This window comes from Psittacula echo (genome assembly GCF_963264785.1).
Source record: "Psittacula echo genome assembly, chromosome: 3".
NCBI lineage: Eukaryota > Metazoa > Chordata > Aves > Psittaciformes > Psittacidae > Psittacula > Psittacula echo.
The window spans coordinates 45434716-45451404 of NC_137736.1; the positions used below are offsets into that span (position 1 = coordinate 45434716).

The 16689-nt window shown below is 37.0% G+C and overlaps 1 protein-coding gene across 4 annotated transcripts in view; it reads right to left on the reverse strand.

Moving 5' to 3' along the window:
• Nucleotides 1-16689, reverse strand: part of CNKSR2 (connector enhancer of kinase suppressor of Ras 2) — a gene marked incomplete at both ends in the record, with an annotated part of 218763 nt that overhangs the window by 104456 nt on the left and 97618 nt on the right. For all 4 annotated transcript variants that reach the window (XM_080614176.1, XM_080614175.1, XM_080614174.1 and 1 more), the window contains one exon: nt 12624-12692. In XM_080614176.1, the coding sequence (XP_080470302.1) occupies nt 12624-12692 (69 nt within the window). The remainder of the gene's footprint in view (nt 1-12623; nt 12693-16689) is intronic.

Sequence of the window (16689 nt, forward strand, 5' to 3'; positions counted from 1 at the left end):
ACCATTGATACCCCAAGCCCAGATGAACAGCGCTTCTGGGGGATGGTGCAAGAAGTGATGTCACCCTCCCAAAGGCAGAACAATGCCCTGTGCCAGGAGAAGTGAGTCTGCAGGCAGGGTGCCTGCAACATCAGCTTCAGGCCACCTTCAAATTTCTCATCTCATCCCACCACTACACACCCAGAGGTTGCAGCCAGGCTGGGAAGCCTCACCAGAATGCTCTTCTCAGAGCCAGCCAGGTTGCTTCAGCAGGGCCAGACTGGCATGTGGGAGTGCTGTGTAGCTGCAACCAGCTCCGACACATCCTCATATCCCCTGCCTCTCCCCATCACCTCTCACCGGCTTCTCCACCACCTGGAATATCCCAGCACCCATTACCTCAAACAGCAAAAAGCTTTAGCAGGGGATGCTGTTAGAGGTCTGCTCCCCCAGCCATCACCTCTGCCAAAAGATGCCTCCAAGCAACAAGAGACATTTTAAATGACCACAGTGTCTCTTTGGCAAGTACATTGAATGACAATGTTACAACAGCCTGAATGGAATTTTTATTTTGAATTCCTATTCTAAATTGCTAAGAACTTTAGCATTTTAAACTATTAAAAAGTTACTCTTAATGTAATGACCTTTTTTCCTCCAGATTAATCTATTTTCTCCTTTATGAAAAGCTTGGAAAATTGGTAGTGATCTTCCCTTTTCCTGAAAGTATGACCATTCATTGAATCTTTGTTTTTACACAGACACACCCAGGAAAGTATTCCCAAACTCCTTTGTTCATTCATGACTTTCGTGAGTACTGCTGTATGTTATGAGCCAGAGAGGAACTCTGTAAAATATTAACATGCAGGCAGCTTAAATACAATTGGATGGATCTAAACCAAGTATTTTTAGCATGTTACAAGATCCAGTACTAAACAACCTACAGTGTGAAAAATCTAGCAGATGTTTGCCAAAGAAACCATGGAACAGCTGCATTATTTAAAAGCAGTGTGCAAATCTAACACACACTGAAACTACATCATCTAGAGGATGGAATTATAGTCAAATGATAAATAGAACAGAGTCCTTATTTTTACAGGCATATTCCTGTTCAAAGGGCCACCAGAGTCCCATGAAAGTTAATGGGATCCTTCTGTTTTCATGAAACTGGTTTGTTTGTTGGTTTTTTTTTTTTCCCCAGTTACAGTAATCCTTTCCTTACGTGCAGATTTGTGAAAGGGAAAGGTACAAATATTTTTACACTTCCGAAGGAAAAGTAGTATCTTCCTGCTAAATATAACCTGCAAAGCCATGTGCTATTTTCTAGCTAGGCAAATATGCAAAATCAACTTTAGCATTTCATTTGAAAAAGTTACTGGAATGCAGAGATAATAAAAATTATTATTCTTTCAATATTGCCCATTATAAGTGGCATGCAGCCAGAGCTCTTTAACTTATCAATCATTTCAAGCTTCAAGCTTTCACTAATTTTTCAGCTAAAAAAAATTATTTCTAGGAGGAAAGTGTGTTTATTTTATAAATAAAAATTAGTGCATAAGAAAAAAACCCACAACACTGCACTTCAAATCACTGTCTATCAAACCTAGCATGTCTTTAAGCAAGTCAGAATCTGACAAGGAAGTATCTGGTGTCATGCTGTTAAATTAACAGATTGATTTCCATGAATGCTGGCCAGAAATGAGGATGGTCAGCTGGCAGCCCTATGAAACAAGTATGTTAGTAGCAAGCATCTCCTTTCCTTCCCCCAGCTGTAGATGCCTAAAAAGGCTAAAAAAGAATGGAAGGCCATAGGTCTTCCGCTGCCAGAAAAGATTATTGGGTAAGGAAACCACAGAAGGATGTTTACAACATGAACTACCGCAGAGATGAAAGTTGTATCTGTATGAGGTAGAAGCAGTGTCAGAGACTAGCAGATGGCTTTCAGGGATTTATCCAGCTGAAAGTCCATGCTTACATAGCAGTTTTCTCCCAAAGAGGAGAGGTTAATGATAATGTGATTGCATATGCTGCAATTCTAATGAAGACTATCTATCTTGGCTACATTATTTAAGTAAATGCAATTTTAACCCAATGTTAAAGTCAGTTCTGTGCATCCACAGAATGTCACTGATCACACAGCACTGTATCGTTGTTCAAAGTCACAACACAGTGCGTACGTAAAGTACATTGAAGAAAATCACATCTTTTACTTGAGAAAATTCTAATGTTTCACTAAAACTTTTGTTTACTACCACCAACGTATTAGATAAGTATTTGTCATATTTATTTTTGGCTATTTAAACTAAAGTTCACAATTATGAGACCTTCCCAAGAATAAGCTAAGTTAGGACCAAAATTGAAAGCTGAATACAGAAGTTACTGCTTCTTATTAAGCTGCTCTAATAACATTTCCCTGTCGAAAAACATATCTGATCCAAAGCATGACTTCTGACTGAATTTATTACCTTGCTCCTTTTAGGTATTTGTACAGCTAAGTTCTACCATAATTCAACAAACCTGACAAATGTTATTAACATGACTACAGAACACCTTGGTAATGGAGACAAGCATCTGTTTCATTCATTAACTGAAACTTGAATTATCCAGGGACACAGAATCAGTTCTGCATTGAAGCTTGGATATTGTTTAATAACAATGCTTACCTTTCATTTTTCACTGATACAATCAACCTTTAGTTCAGAGCTACCTCACTGTTTTGCTAGCAAAACCAGCCAGTTTTTGCTAGCAACAGCTAAACAGAGTCAGTGCTAGCAACAGCCTAGAACAAATAAATGAGTATATCCGTTGGGAACAGCAAAGAGTCCAACTTTATGGGTTTGATTATATCCTATTTTTGCAGATGTAAGGTCAGTGAATAGGTACAGGTTTTGAGGAAAAAAGGTCTCATTTCCCTATTTCTATATATGGCTCTAGAAAACAGGGTTGATTTCAGTTCACCCAGTTTTGAGGTACCTCTGAAATTCGAAGCAAGTACTTGGGTACTTGCTCTTCCCTGCAGTGACTGGCTGCCTCCAGCATGACGACTGCAAGGCAACTCTCCCTTCAACCGAGAGTACAGATAACCTGAGGAGACAGGTACCAGAAATTTGGAGGGATTTTATCCAGCCTTCCACCCACCTGCAGAATGTGAATCTCAGTATTATTTAGCCTCAGAGGGACTACACTCAGTCTTTCTAAATCAGGATGTGCATTAATTTCAGGTTAAAGGCCTTCCCTGAAGGCAAAGCACTGTGCTGACGGGAATACATAAGTATGAAGCCCGGTCATACAACAGGTAAGAAACCATCATGTCCCTACACTGGGAGCAAAGAAATGAGGGTTCTGATCCCAATTCCCAGTCACTGTTTTTTTTGTGTCGTATAAATGCAATACAAACTACACACATACTGCAAGGAACAGGGTCTGAAAGCCAAGTTGTGATGATCAGGCCCTACTCTTTCTTCAGCAAGGGCATAGACATTAAACTATTATGAATAAAGGTGCTGCCACCAGAGTCCTCACTTGGTCTCATTTTCAGGAGCTTCCAGGGAATATATGGAGAGCCCAGGCACCTACGTTCATTTTCAGCAGGGCTGCTGGTGAGGGACAGACCTCCACTGCCTGAGATTTCAGCATTCCTGAGTGGCCACAGGTGAGTGCTAAAGAAACTTAACTGCTGATAAAATACCTAAGGAGACACAGGCAGGACTTAGACTGGATCACACCCCAGTTTCTCACAGATCAAGCTGCAGTATGGATATAGGTAGCCTCATCCTTCCTCAGGGGAAGTGAGTAGACAAGTTGTCCGTATTTCACACAGCATGAGGAACATGTTCCTCAGGAGCGACCCTGCAGTATTAACCCACCACAGCCACTTTTGCCTTACAGTAACTCATTTGTGCTGCTGTGTGCTTCATCTCACAATGGGAATTTGAGGCGTGTATGTGCATTGCATATGCTCATATTTAAATTTCAAAAATGGTTGTCCTTGAATTAAAATAATAAATATATAAACATGCATATATATCTAAATAACTTTGTTGCAGATTAAATTTACATCATTACAACTTAATACTTTAGAACAACTCCAGTGACTCAGTAATTCCAAGGTTTTGATGCCCGCATTTTAATGTATAAATAAACTGAGATCCCCAGTAGCCCTGCAGCTAAACAGTGCTGCTACCCTTGAAGCAGATGTTTCCTAAGACTGAATTCATATAGTGAAAATAAATTAACATGTCTTTACAAAGAAATTGTAAAAAAATCCTTAAAAGTCACTAAAAACCAAGCAAACGGGGGAGGAGTGGAGAGAGCGGGGGAGGAAAAAAAACCAAAACAAAAAGCCTTTAATTGAACTGAATTACATGGCATCACTTGGCTAAAAGAAAGACATGGATAGAGATTTGAAAGAAATTGTCATAATAAAGCAGTAATTTATTTAGACGTAAAAGTTCTTTTCTTTTTTATTCCATTTTACTGCTGTTAAAATAATCAGCCATAAACATTCAAGCCACAAAAGTGTTCTAAGCCAGTACGGAGGTGTTTTTTTTAATAAAAAATTACATATCCAGACTACATCTACGCAAATTAGGCACAGAATTTCCCTGCTTTAATTTTTCTTCCCTCATGACACAGCACTAACTTCCTTTTCTTACTGTTTCGATCTACTTTTACAATAACTATCACCGTCTCATGCTTCCTCACAATTAACTCCTAACTTCATCAGAATAAGATAGTGAAATATGTAACACCGTATCAGGCTGGAACCTGAAGATCAGCCGTTTAACTTACATAGCTGCTACCTGTGCAAGGCACAGAGGGATTCAAAACTATTGAACTCTGACTTGTACGTGATCCATGCTGTGCACGACTGTAGTATCAGTGAATTAATTTGCACAACTTTGAAGACATCTCTCCTTACCTTTATCTCCTTCTCTATAGTGTACTACAATTTTCAGCAATCTCAGTTAAAATGATTATTAGCAGCAGAATAATACCTGCCTTCCTTTCCAAAGACAGATAAGTACCTGAACTTAAATAACAGTAAGCCTTTTAACCTGTTCCTATTAGACAAGACTAATGTAATATGTGTTCTGTTCTATAGGCATCAACATTGTTAACAATAGAAAAATTCAATTCTGCTTACTATCTTCTACCTGGGCATCAAATATATGTTCAAATCATGCATCTCACATATGAGAGACTGAGAAATTTTGAAAGAAGTATTTTAACTGCAAAATCTACTATCAAGAACACACTTAACACTGTAATTTAAATTGCCTGCAAATACAAATGGTAGTGAACAGCCACTACTATAAAGGCATGAAAATTATTTTTATCAGGAATATACGCAAAAAGTTTTTGGCAGCATATTGTCTTTCAGTATTTCTGTTGGAAATATTAATACCATTTACAGCACCTCTTAAAAGACTTTTTTCTTTTTAGTTCCTATGGAAACATCACCATATAAGGAAAAAATGAAAAACATAAAGCAACTGTACAAAATACATAAATGAAAATGCACCATCTCCCAGAATGTTCTGTGCATTTCAATTTTAACAATTAGATCACAAGAATACTCTGCAGAATGCTACAGCAGTTTCTAGCAGATACACCCCCAAGATTATGGTCATGAGTACAGCTTGCATAAAAATACTTGATTTGGCTAGAGACTCAGTAACTTAGCGAGAAGCAGCGCTGAAACTATGAAGGCCCACAAATAACATCCACAGACAAGGTCTACTGGTACTGCAGTGGAACTCTTACTACAATTACACTGCTTTTAAAAGTGATATCGGTGCCTTCAAAGTCAGCCTACATGTGTATTCCCAAACTGTAGTCGGTGCAGCCTATGTCATCAACTACAAAAGAACTTTTTTTCCCCTCAAAGAAAATTCATGAAAGAACATAACAGCCTGCTGAATTGCATATGTTCATCTCATCACATGAGTAAAACACCAGGGCTCAGGAGTAGTTGTTCATTCTGGGTTACAGCCAGGACAGAAAAAAAAAAATAATTCTATGCTTTTGAGTGACTTATGGGACATAGCAAATGGCAACAGGTGACCAAGATCACAGTCAGTTGGCAGGGGTACTTCTAGAAATACAGTGTATGGCCACTGACCCCACGTCACAGTTACATGAGAGGATAGGCATCTCCTGTTGCACCAGTTTCTTCGATTACTTCTGGAAAGGACTACAATAGCAATCTGAACCTCTCAGTGCTTGACCGTTACATAGCTCCATCAATAGCATACTAGTAGGATACTAACCAGCTATGCTGGTTTGGGCTGGGATATGGTTAATTTTCCTCACAGTAGCTGTTATGGGGCTGTGTTTCGGATTTGTGCTGGAAACAGCATTGGTAACTCAAGGATGTTCTCATTATTGCAGAATAGTGCTTACACAAAGCCAAGGTCTTTTTTGTTTCTCAAACCACCCCACCAGCAAGCAGGCTGGGGGTGCATAAAGAGTTTGGAAGGGACGCAGCCAGGACAGCTGACTGTAAATGACCCATGAATATCCCACACCGTATGTTGTCATGCTCAGCATATAAAACTGAAAGAAAAAGGAGAGGAGGGACATTCAGACTGACAGTGTTTCTCTTCCCAAGTAACTGTTATGTGTGATGGAGCCCTGCTTTCCTAGGGATGGCTGATCACCTGTCTGCTGATGGGGAGTGATGAACAAATTCATTGGTTTGCTTTTCTTGGTGTGTGGCTTTTGCTTTACTTATTAAACTGTCTTAATCTCAACCCAAAAGTTTTCTCACTTTTACCTTTTCAATTCTCTTCCCATCACACCAGAGAGTAGGGGAGAATGAGTAAGCAGCTAGCTGGTGCTTAGCTGCCAGCTGGGGTTAAACCACAACACCAGCATATATTCTTCAAGTACTGTAGCATACCATAACTGCAGCAGAGAGTGGAGGTCAGGTCCTCTGGAGCACAGATCAAAGAGCACAGTGAAAGTGGTCAGTGTCCAGGTCACAGGACCAAACCTGCCACTCACAAGTAAGGAGCAGTTCCCACAACCATTTACAACTTATGAGTGATGCTGTCAGTGTTCCCTTTCTATTTTGGGGGACAGTCAACCAGGTTTAAGCTTTCAGCTAAGCCAAGCAGGTGGATTTTAAATTAAGGTAGAAGCACTCACATACTTAACTCTGTTATCATCCAGGAGACAAGTAGCTGCTGAAAGGCAGCACAGCGCGGCCTTCTGCTGCAACTGAACTAATTCCACTGGCTGGTGACACAGGTGTGTAGTTAAGTGTGAAAATTTCATGAGGAATGAAAAAAAGGAAATTATTTAAAGTTTGGCAGAAACATGAAGCAGCGTGGGCTGGCCAAGCTTACGCTGCTCTAACACAAGATGCAACAATGAACTTGTTTGTTAGCTGATGTGTCGTGCCAGAGTTAGAAGTATAAGTGGATGCCCACACTGACACAGCATACTAGTTATATAAAAATGAGCCTGTGCTCATCAAAGTGGTGTGTTTCACACGTCAACTTTGAGCAAGCCCCAGGGATCAATGGAAAACAGATTCCATGAACAAGTGCATACAGTATTTGTTACCATGGGGAAACAAAAGATCATCTTCTCCTACACATTTCATTTCTGCAATATTACAGTTCCCTGACATACGGGATTAAAATAATTTATTTCTGTGTGCATTTGCACATCCATGTAGAAAACAAATCATAAGCAAAATCATACAATCTCAACACAAATACCATGTTATATGCAATTGCAAATTCACGAAAAGATTTTCTCTTTTGAGAGGATCTTGCCAATTTAGTTCCTTTATCAGTATTACAAAATACTTATGAAGACTGCAAAGAAAGAATAAAGAATTAAACTGAAATTTTGAGAGGACATTTGGAGGATGGTCTACATTTGTCAAAATCAAAGTATGGTCCTCATATCCTGAAAAACTACAGAGCGTTCAAGATAGAGCCCTGCAGAGAACTTCCATTACATTTCTGAATACACCTAAAAACCTTTTAGATGTAAATCCCACCTACCTTTAAAATTAAATATTAATGTTAGCATTTATCAAACTATTATAAACAGAGGAAACTCAAGGATTTGGCAAGGATTAAAATTATTACTGGGGAGCTATTACTCTATCTCCTCTTCCATGAAAGTACATGCATTAACAGCAACAGAAGGAAGCTGAGCATGACACACGTTTCTTTTGAACTTTTATGATCTTGTTTCACTGCTCTGTTCAAGTCAAGCATCATAAGTGAATAAACATATTATTTTAAATAAAAGATGTTGTTAGTGGAAGTTTTGTTGTATAAACATCTAATGTGAAAATCTTGGACAGACAATGCTGTCCCCGCCCAATTATACTCTTCCAGCCCACTTACCTACTGAGTCCTTATAAAAATACTATTTCCTTCAAAGCCAAGTTAGTAAGGCCTTCAATGAAATCTATCTTCAAAAAACCCTAGCTTGGATCTGAAAGAGATCCTTCTAAACAGTGCAGAAAAACTGAATAAACAGAAATATTTGCAATGACATTTTTCTACTTCTATGTATTTTGTTCTGGTTTTCCTAAAATAAGAAGACATGCACTGCAAACTCCATTTTGGATGCACATACTCGAGATACATATGCACCCCAACTTCAGCATTTCCTATCAGCTGTAATTTGTCAGTTACCCACAAATGCTGAGAGGTTCTGTGGAAGTTGTAACTCTTCTCACTAATTGTACAGTGAATCTTAAAAACCTGTTCCTTACTTTTCTAAGCAAAGATTAAGTTAGTGTAAGGATCTAGAAAGGTATCATAGCCTTCTTAAGTGTTTACCCTTACAGAAAAGCAAGGTATGATATTGTAAATGCATCTATCATGTTTCACAGGAATTTTAGCAAAATATCCTCAAAGTTTTTGCACTGTAAATACAAAAAGAATTCCAGCAACTCACTTCTGTGGACTTGGCTTGGCCCACAAGAGCCTACAGGAGTTTTCATGTCAAGAGACATATAAAACCTAGGTGTTATCTACACACTACATGATTCAAAAAAATCCAATTTCAATGGTAACTTCCAGGTCTTAAAAACATTGAACATACCAGCTTCTCCATGAAATGGATTGATAACTGACCATATTCACCTATTTTGCCAAATTAAATGCATTTTTTTCCATCATCTATATGGTGAGTTCCAATGAGTTTTAGCAACAAACACAAATTCTGGGAATCCACATGCCTATCGGATGTCACAGCATCCTTGTATTAAATCTGTAAGTCCTATTGTACTTGTTTTAGAAGTAAATGCAATGTGCCAAAAATGCATCCAAAATAAAGAAACTATGCACAGGACATTACACAGAGTGGCCTGTTATTCAAGAATCTTACACCATCCTTAGTCTATACCTTCCTCTTTTCTGCTTGGGAGTATTTCTTCTACTGCTTTATCATTGACACAACCAGAAAGTGTACTGTGAACAGTAATAATTCATGTAAGCACTAACACTGTTTCCTGCCTTTTCAGTTGGTTAAAAGGAGGACCATCTTGAGGCAAAACACGCTCTTGACTTATATATAGTCACAAACATGAGTACTGCAGCACAGTGCAGATTCTGAATCATCTGGATGACTTGGGTTTTTGTTTATGTTTGAAATATTTTAAACAGGCAGGCTTTTAAAGAAGATTAAGGATAGAATTTATAGGGAACTTTAAGAAAAGACAGTGCCTAAATCCTTTGAATTTCAGTGGGGGAGTCATGCCTCTTAGATACAGAGCTATTAAAAAACAACTGTATTCTATAAGGCAAATGTGATGCAGAAGATTGATATAGCTATGTAACCTCAATAAACCATAATTTAATGGACAATTTTGTGAACACTAACTTTTCACTGACTTTAGGCTTAATCTTATTTCTTTTAATTTTAAAAATTCAGAAGATATTTACATTCCAGACATCCTGCCAGCAACAAGTGGAATACACACTGTTACACATGTTTTCTATCAATGTAGCAAACGATCAGAGTAATCACTTGAAATCCTTTGATTTCACCGCCAAACAAAATACTGTGAAGATTAAGCATCACTACAAGCAAGCAGAGGATGCCAATAGAGAATTTAAATTTTTTTTACACACACTATTAGGATATGTATAATAAAAAAATCACTATAAGTCACTTAACTATTCTCCTACTTTGTCATAATGCTTGTTTGAAAGACTGGGCTTTCTGGAAAAAAATCCACAAACCAACAAAAAAACCCAACCAAAGAATCCCAGACATATCTCAATTATTAAAGTAATTCTTTTAAATCATGTTAGCTAACAAGTTGGATTTTTAATGTATTTGTGTAGAATGGAACTTCTCCTCCCCATATATTCATTCTTTGAAATACAAAGTACTGAAAGCCAGGTATTACATTCACTTTGACAAATAGAATACACTGGAATAACTGAAGAAAACACAGTAAAAAAGTTTTAACTCTAAAATATAAATTTAGTTAGATTTTTTTAGATTTTGATTCTCCAATTACAAGACATCACCTAAATAACAGTAACATGTGAACAATAATTTCCTGTGGCTTTAGCTCTTTAAGAAATTTCATCATAGTTGTTTCTATAGTCAATACAAGTGACAATCTCTGACAAGTTACAAGGAGCAATTTGAAAATCAGATACTGTGTATGAAGTATGAAAAAAGTCAATAAAGAGAAAAACAAAATATAATATCTTCAGAATTATTTATCTCCAAAGTAAGAATCACTGTAAGGAATAATACCTCTCCTCCGCAGGAAAAGAGATTACTAGAACTGGACAGTAAATTCCTTATGACAGGGGCCAGGGTACAAAAGGCCTGAGTTAGACTTTTGTCTGTTTTAAAAATATGTCTGTTAAAAAAATGTCTACATTAAAAATGTTTCTAAACCCCTTGCAATAGCCATAGAAAAGGTCAAACATTTTTGCTCTATAAATTGGAAAGTGAATGAAGTGCACTTTTGTAAAGGTAATGTGGGAGGTGCTACCACATTTCTAAGAGAATGCTTGCTGACTTTCACTGTGGAAAAGCAACATGAAAATACAAGGAAGTTACCTTCATAAAATAGCAGTGATGCCAATTATTTTAATTATATTGTTGATGCAACAAAGCGAGAGCATATGCAAATGTGTGATTTAGTCTATTACTATACGTATCCTCTACACCAACTTAAATTACATTTGTCTTAGCTCCCTATGGTCCTTTTTCCTAGAATTACAAGCAACTCTTTCTTCTGTACATCTCAAAATACCTAGCTTCACTGATATGAAAGCCAAAACCTACATTCAAAATTCCATCCAACTAGGTAAGAAAGCCCACCTTAAAGCTTGTTAAAATGTTTTTATGATCAGTGATAGTATTAGGAATGTAATCTTTCCATCACATAAATGCAGTGTAGATGTTCCAAAAACCCTAGAAAAAAATACCTAGTTGATTGGAAATTTTCAAGTTAACAGGACAAATTTCCTGATAGTAACATCAGGATTTGTTAGAAAAACTGAATGCTTGTTGATGTGTTTCTTCAGATATGTAAACATTTTGGTAGCCAAAAAAATAATGATCTAAAATGTTTTTCCCTATTAAATTAATATCGTAAGCTTTCTTAGTGCTGAAAAATCAAGAAATTAATCATTAACTACACATGTAAGTAATCATGGGATACAATACTTTTGAAGGCCAAACAGTATTGAAGTTCACCCTGATCTACTTAGATTTATTAGATTACAGTGCATAGCTCAAAAGATTGCTTCTCATCAGTTAAGTTCCACATATGTACAGTACATTTTAGATCAAAATTAGCTGGAGGGTATACTGAAATATTACACTAATTTGTGCACAGGACCTGACGTGATGTACAATAGCCTAAAGCTAGAAGTGGAACCCTATGGGGAATGGCAAACAGGCTTTTAACAAATGACTGCTGTATTAATAATGGCAATCTAGGATACTTTTTTGTCAAATTAATTAACTGTTAAATTAATTTGCAAGGACATATGTAATTTATATCATATATTGACTTTTGCTACTCTTAGGAAACCTTATACTTTGGAAAAAGAATAGTTCTTTTTTATACTGACAGTCTGGTTTTTTCTGTTCCCAAGCCTTACCTTAGAAAAGGTGATTTTAACAGTTCGTCAACCCTAAATCAGCAGGAACTAACATGCATCTGTTCAAGAGCAGTTTGCTTGGCATTAGTTTTCTTGACTATCATATGTGAAAGATTGTTTCATCTTAACTTTCCAAGTTTAAAATCCGTGTTTAAAGTACCCTAACCGCCCTAGGCACAGTATGCGAATTTTACATGCTTTTGTTCTCAAAAATCATGTTCTACACATTCCAGTAGGTTTGCAACTCCCCGCATTCCTTTGACCCAAAACTTCTATTACACTAAACCCAAGGTAAGCAGGAAACACCCTAACATATCTCCCAAGCCACAGCTATTTAGTCTAACTTTGTAGCTCCAGTGATACTCAGAGGATCAGGGCTGAACTTCAGAACTATGTGGTTTCAGAAGAGAAAAAGAAAATTTTAATATTAGAATTAATAATAAAAACACATTTTTCTACATATTTTTTCTCTACGCATGCTGATGTGCCATGACACCTCTATCTCCAATCGACACAGAACATATTTATACATACCACAGTTTGGTGGTTAACTTGAATCACTTCATCCCCAGCATGGATTTTCTTGCACCGATCTGCAGGTGACTGAATTTAAAATAAAAGAGATGATCAAGAATGCAGTTCTTACTGGTCATCATCTCTCTTTCAGCAGTATGTTTTCTAAGCTATGTAAATCAGGTTAGATTGATAATGACATTTTACTGTGAAATAAAGAGTTAAATAAATATTTAATAAATCAATTCATTGTTATTGGAGAAAAATAATCTGTACTATTGTACACAATACAATCAAATATAAAGAAAGGTTTGAATATTTTTTTTTATGAAAGCATAACCGAGTCCTAAGGATTTCTTTTAAATTTTATTCTGCCAGAAGAGTGCTTTAATCTGCCTAACATCTCTTAAAGCCTTGAAAGCCAAGCTTTGGCTGAATATTGAGCCTATCAAGACTAATCGGCAATTCTTCACAAACAAATTTCAAAACATTGCCTTTTTATTTTTCAATGTTTCAGTATGTTGCAGGAGCTTCAGTAAATGTATGTTCTTCAAAGAGAGGATTAGGTTAGGTACCAACTATGAAGACCATGTAAGTTACATGGCAACTTAGTTCCGGATCATTAGGGTGGAAGAAATGCAAGCAGCATAAAAATCCTACAAAGATCACACTTTCAAAAAGCAAAGTATTTTCATTTTTGGCTTTTGCCTCAAAAAATGCACCTCAGTGACAACACAATGCAAACATAAAAATCCAGAATAAAAAACCCCAACGTTCCTCCATAAAGTGACATTCCCACGAAACTCTCCCTTCTTCTGCCTTCTACATTTACAGTAGACCAACTGTTTTCTGAGGCAAATACTCCTATGTTTAGAGGAAAATAAGTTCCTCCAGCTTTTCATAGAGTGACAACACTTTGATTTTTCTCTCAGTACTGTGATTGCCAGTCTATGAAGGCACTTAATCAACTTAAAGGTAGAAGGTGAGACTGTCAATTTGAAAGAAAACAACCCAAGTTGCTCAGAAGTAGGTTTCTGAAAAGCCCCTATGAATTTTACAGAAATGAACGAAATTAAATTAATTTTCAGATGAAATATCAAATGAAATAACAGGTTGTCTAGAGAATATGCTCTAGGCTTGAAATGAAGACTCTTTGTAATAGCCTACATACTGTATCGTAATTCAAAATATGCCCCATAGCTTCACCACAACTTTCTAGTACAATTGCATGTAATTCATGGTCTAAGTCAAGGACAGTGTTTAAATGGGAGATATCCAAGAGAAACACGAGGCTGAGGTTGTCACTGACAACTCAGTCCTAGGAGACATTGCTCAAAACATCCTAAATCAAGCTGGGATGGTGAAAGCATAATTTTACTTGCATAAAGAACAGCAGCCTTGACTTTTTGGCACCACCCCAGCATTAAAGGTATTGGCTAAGTAACTTGGAGAAAAATTTTAACACTGATGATTATGTTGTAATGATCTGTATTTTGCCTGCCATTTCACTACTCATACTTATTCATTCATATCTCTAACAATCTTTATAATCCTCCTATGAAATACTGCTATTTTAGCTTAGATGTAGTTACACCTAAGCTGTCAAAATGTAAGTGCAAGTGAATTTTGTGTAATTACCCTTGAACTCTACAATATAAACTTTCTTTTGTATTAACATCAGCACTTGCGGCTTACATCTTGACAAAATGGGTATTTTGTGTAGCAGTGTGACAAGCCAGTAAAATATGGTCTGAGAATCTTCAAATTGGAAAAGTCTATTTAAAAAAACCCTTATTGCAATTGTGCCTTGAACACACTGCAAGGTGAGGTAAAAATCATTTATAAAGGAGTCTCAAGGTTATGGTCTTATGAAAAGGTTACAACTCTTGTTCGTTATCCTTTTTCCTCCCAAGTAATACGCAGAGACCTTGCCATAAAGGAACAGTACCTTTTATCATCACTATATAATGAAAACAGAAGAGAATCTATAAGCTTTTTTTTCACAGATGTATCTTTACCTTGTAATTCAGTTCAACAGGGAGTTGAACAACAGATGAAAGTACCTGTTACTGAGGATCGCACATACGAGCTATTCAGAATCTGTTTAGGATTTATTCTTCAGCATAGATTTAGTTTTGTTCTGAAGGCTAAATGTTGTCTTTGTCTTACTCCCCCTGTATACCCACACTGTCTGAAAGACCAGTTTAGATCCCCTGAAGTACATTAGCTACGTGCTCAGAATGGAGAAATTGGTACTATTTTTCTGAAAGGTCTCTCTTCCCTGAGATCTAAGGGCACCCTGCAAACTCAAACAGCGCACAGTAAGTGGGGATGCTGGAAGCACCCCTTCAAAGTTACACTCCTGCTGCAGATGCACTACATGCTATTACTTTGGAAAGTACTCTTTTCTATTGCAAAACCAAATTACAAAATGACCTTATTTGAAGAATACATTTGCTTTGTGATTTAAAAGAACCTCTCCAAAAAGGGCCACTTAAGAAGAAAGCTGTAATCTTTTGCTGGACCAATATACCCTTTGGATTTCTCACTTCTAAACAAAAGAGAGAAGACATGAACCAGAAAGCTCAGCTTGCTCTAATGCTACAGGACCACCAGAGAGAAGCTCTTATGGGGCAGTCACCTGTGAGGAAGCTTGCTCTCTCACAATTCAAGTTTCAAAGCTGCTTTGAACTGCAGTGCTGATGGGTTGGGAGAGATGACTCCTAATGCTGAAAAGCAAGATTCAAACTAATGGGCTTTGTAGCTGGACAAAACCCCCTAAAATGGCAAACAGAAAAAGCAGAGCTACGGTTTCAAAAACTACTCTGTTATACTCTGTGACATTAATGTTGCTAGCACTGCTATGCTACTGTGTTTACCAAAAAGACAGGTGGTTCTCTGTGATCTTGCAGCAAAGCCTCAGACAAAAAGTTTGCCAACGTCTCACTTGGAGGAACAGAATTGGAAAGAAAAAGGACATCAAATTTTGTTCAAAGGAAAGAGAGTTCAGATTCTTACTGTTTCCTACAAGTTAAGTTGTATCACAAATAGTAACAATGTCAACATCAACAGGTCAGATTACATCTGCACCATCATGACCTTGCTCTGGCCGTGCTACTTAGACGTTTATCCTCCCATTTATCAGAATCATACCTTTTTTTTTTGTTCTTAAAAGAAGCATCTAGCAGCTGTGTGCTTAAAAGCAAAAGACACCTTACTTTCTCTAAAGTGTTGCTCATTTTCACACATGCTTTAGCATACAGCAGTTTTTTCCCTAGATAGCAGACTGCAGTTTCTCAGTCTGCTGTGAGCACCTCCAGAGCGTTAAAGAGTCAGTAACAACAGCAGAAAACTCATCACGAATGAAGCTTCCTGACGTGGCTTTAAATTATATTAATGAATCACAAAAGATAAAGAGTTTTGAGGGAATGCATTAAGATTTTATTTTTATCTTTGCCACTGGGAAATTAAATCCGATATTAGTAAGTCATGAAGAGAGATGGTTCTTGTTTTAATCTGAGAGAAATCCAACCATAAAAATCATCCCCTTTCTTTCTTATATTTTCTAGATTAAGTTCAAGTATGGTTCTGTTGGTTTTGTTTAGTTTTACTGATTTCACTGATTATATCTGTAGCTGTAAATCTAGCTCCCTAGATTTTTCATTTCAAGGTTGAAATTCCTTATGTTTTCCTTATTCTGAGACAGGTGGCATTCACATAAGTTCTACAATAGATATTATCTATTGTGTGTAATGCATGGATGTCCTGCCCACAGCAGAAGAAAACAAAGAATAAAGGCTATCAGATGGCAGCTCCTATGAAGGGATGAAAATAATATTCTTATTTTATTTGGGACGTTAACAGAACCTCACTGCAGATGAGATGTAGCAGCTGTAAATACTATGTAGGCAGTTTGCACTTTCCACTGTACAACACAGCAGCAGAATAAAACAAACATTTCTGACAGCTTCATTTTCAGAAAATGTCATCAAAATCTTTGAAAGGAATTGCCTAAATCATCATGGAACAGTTCAGTGTTGTTTAGTTCTTGTTCCATGTTCATTGAAGATTATGGCTAGAACATTTT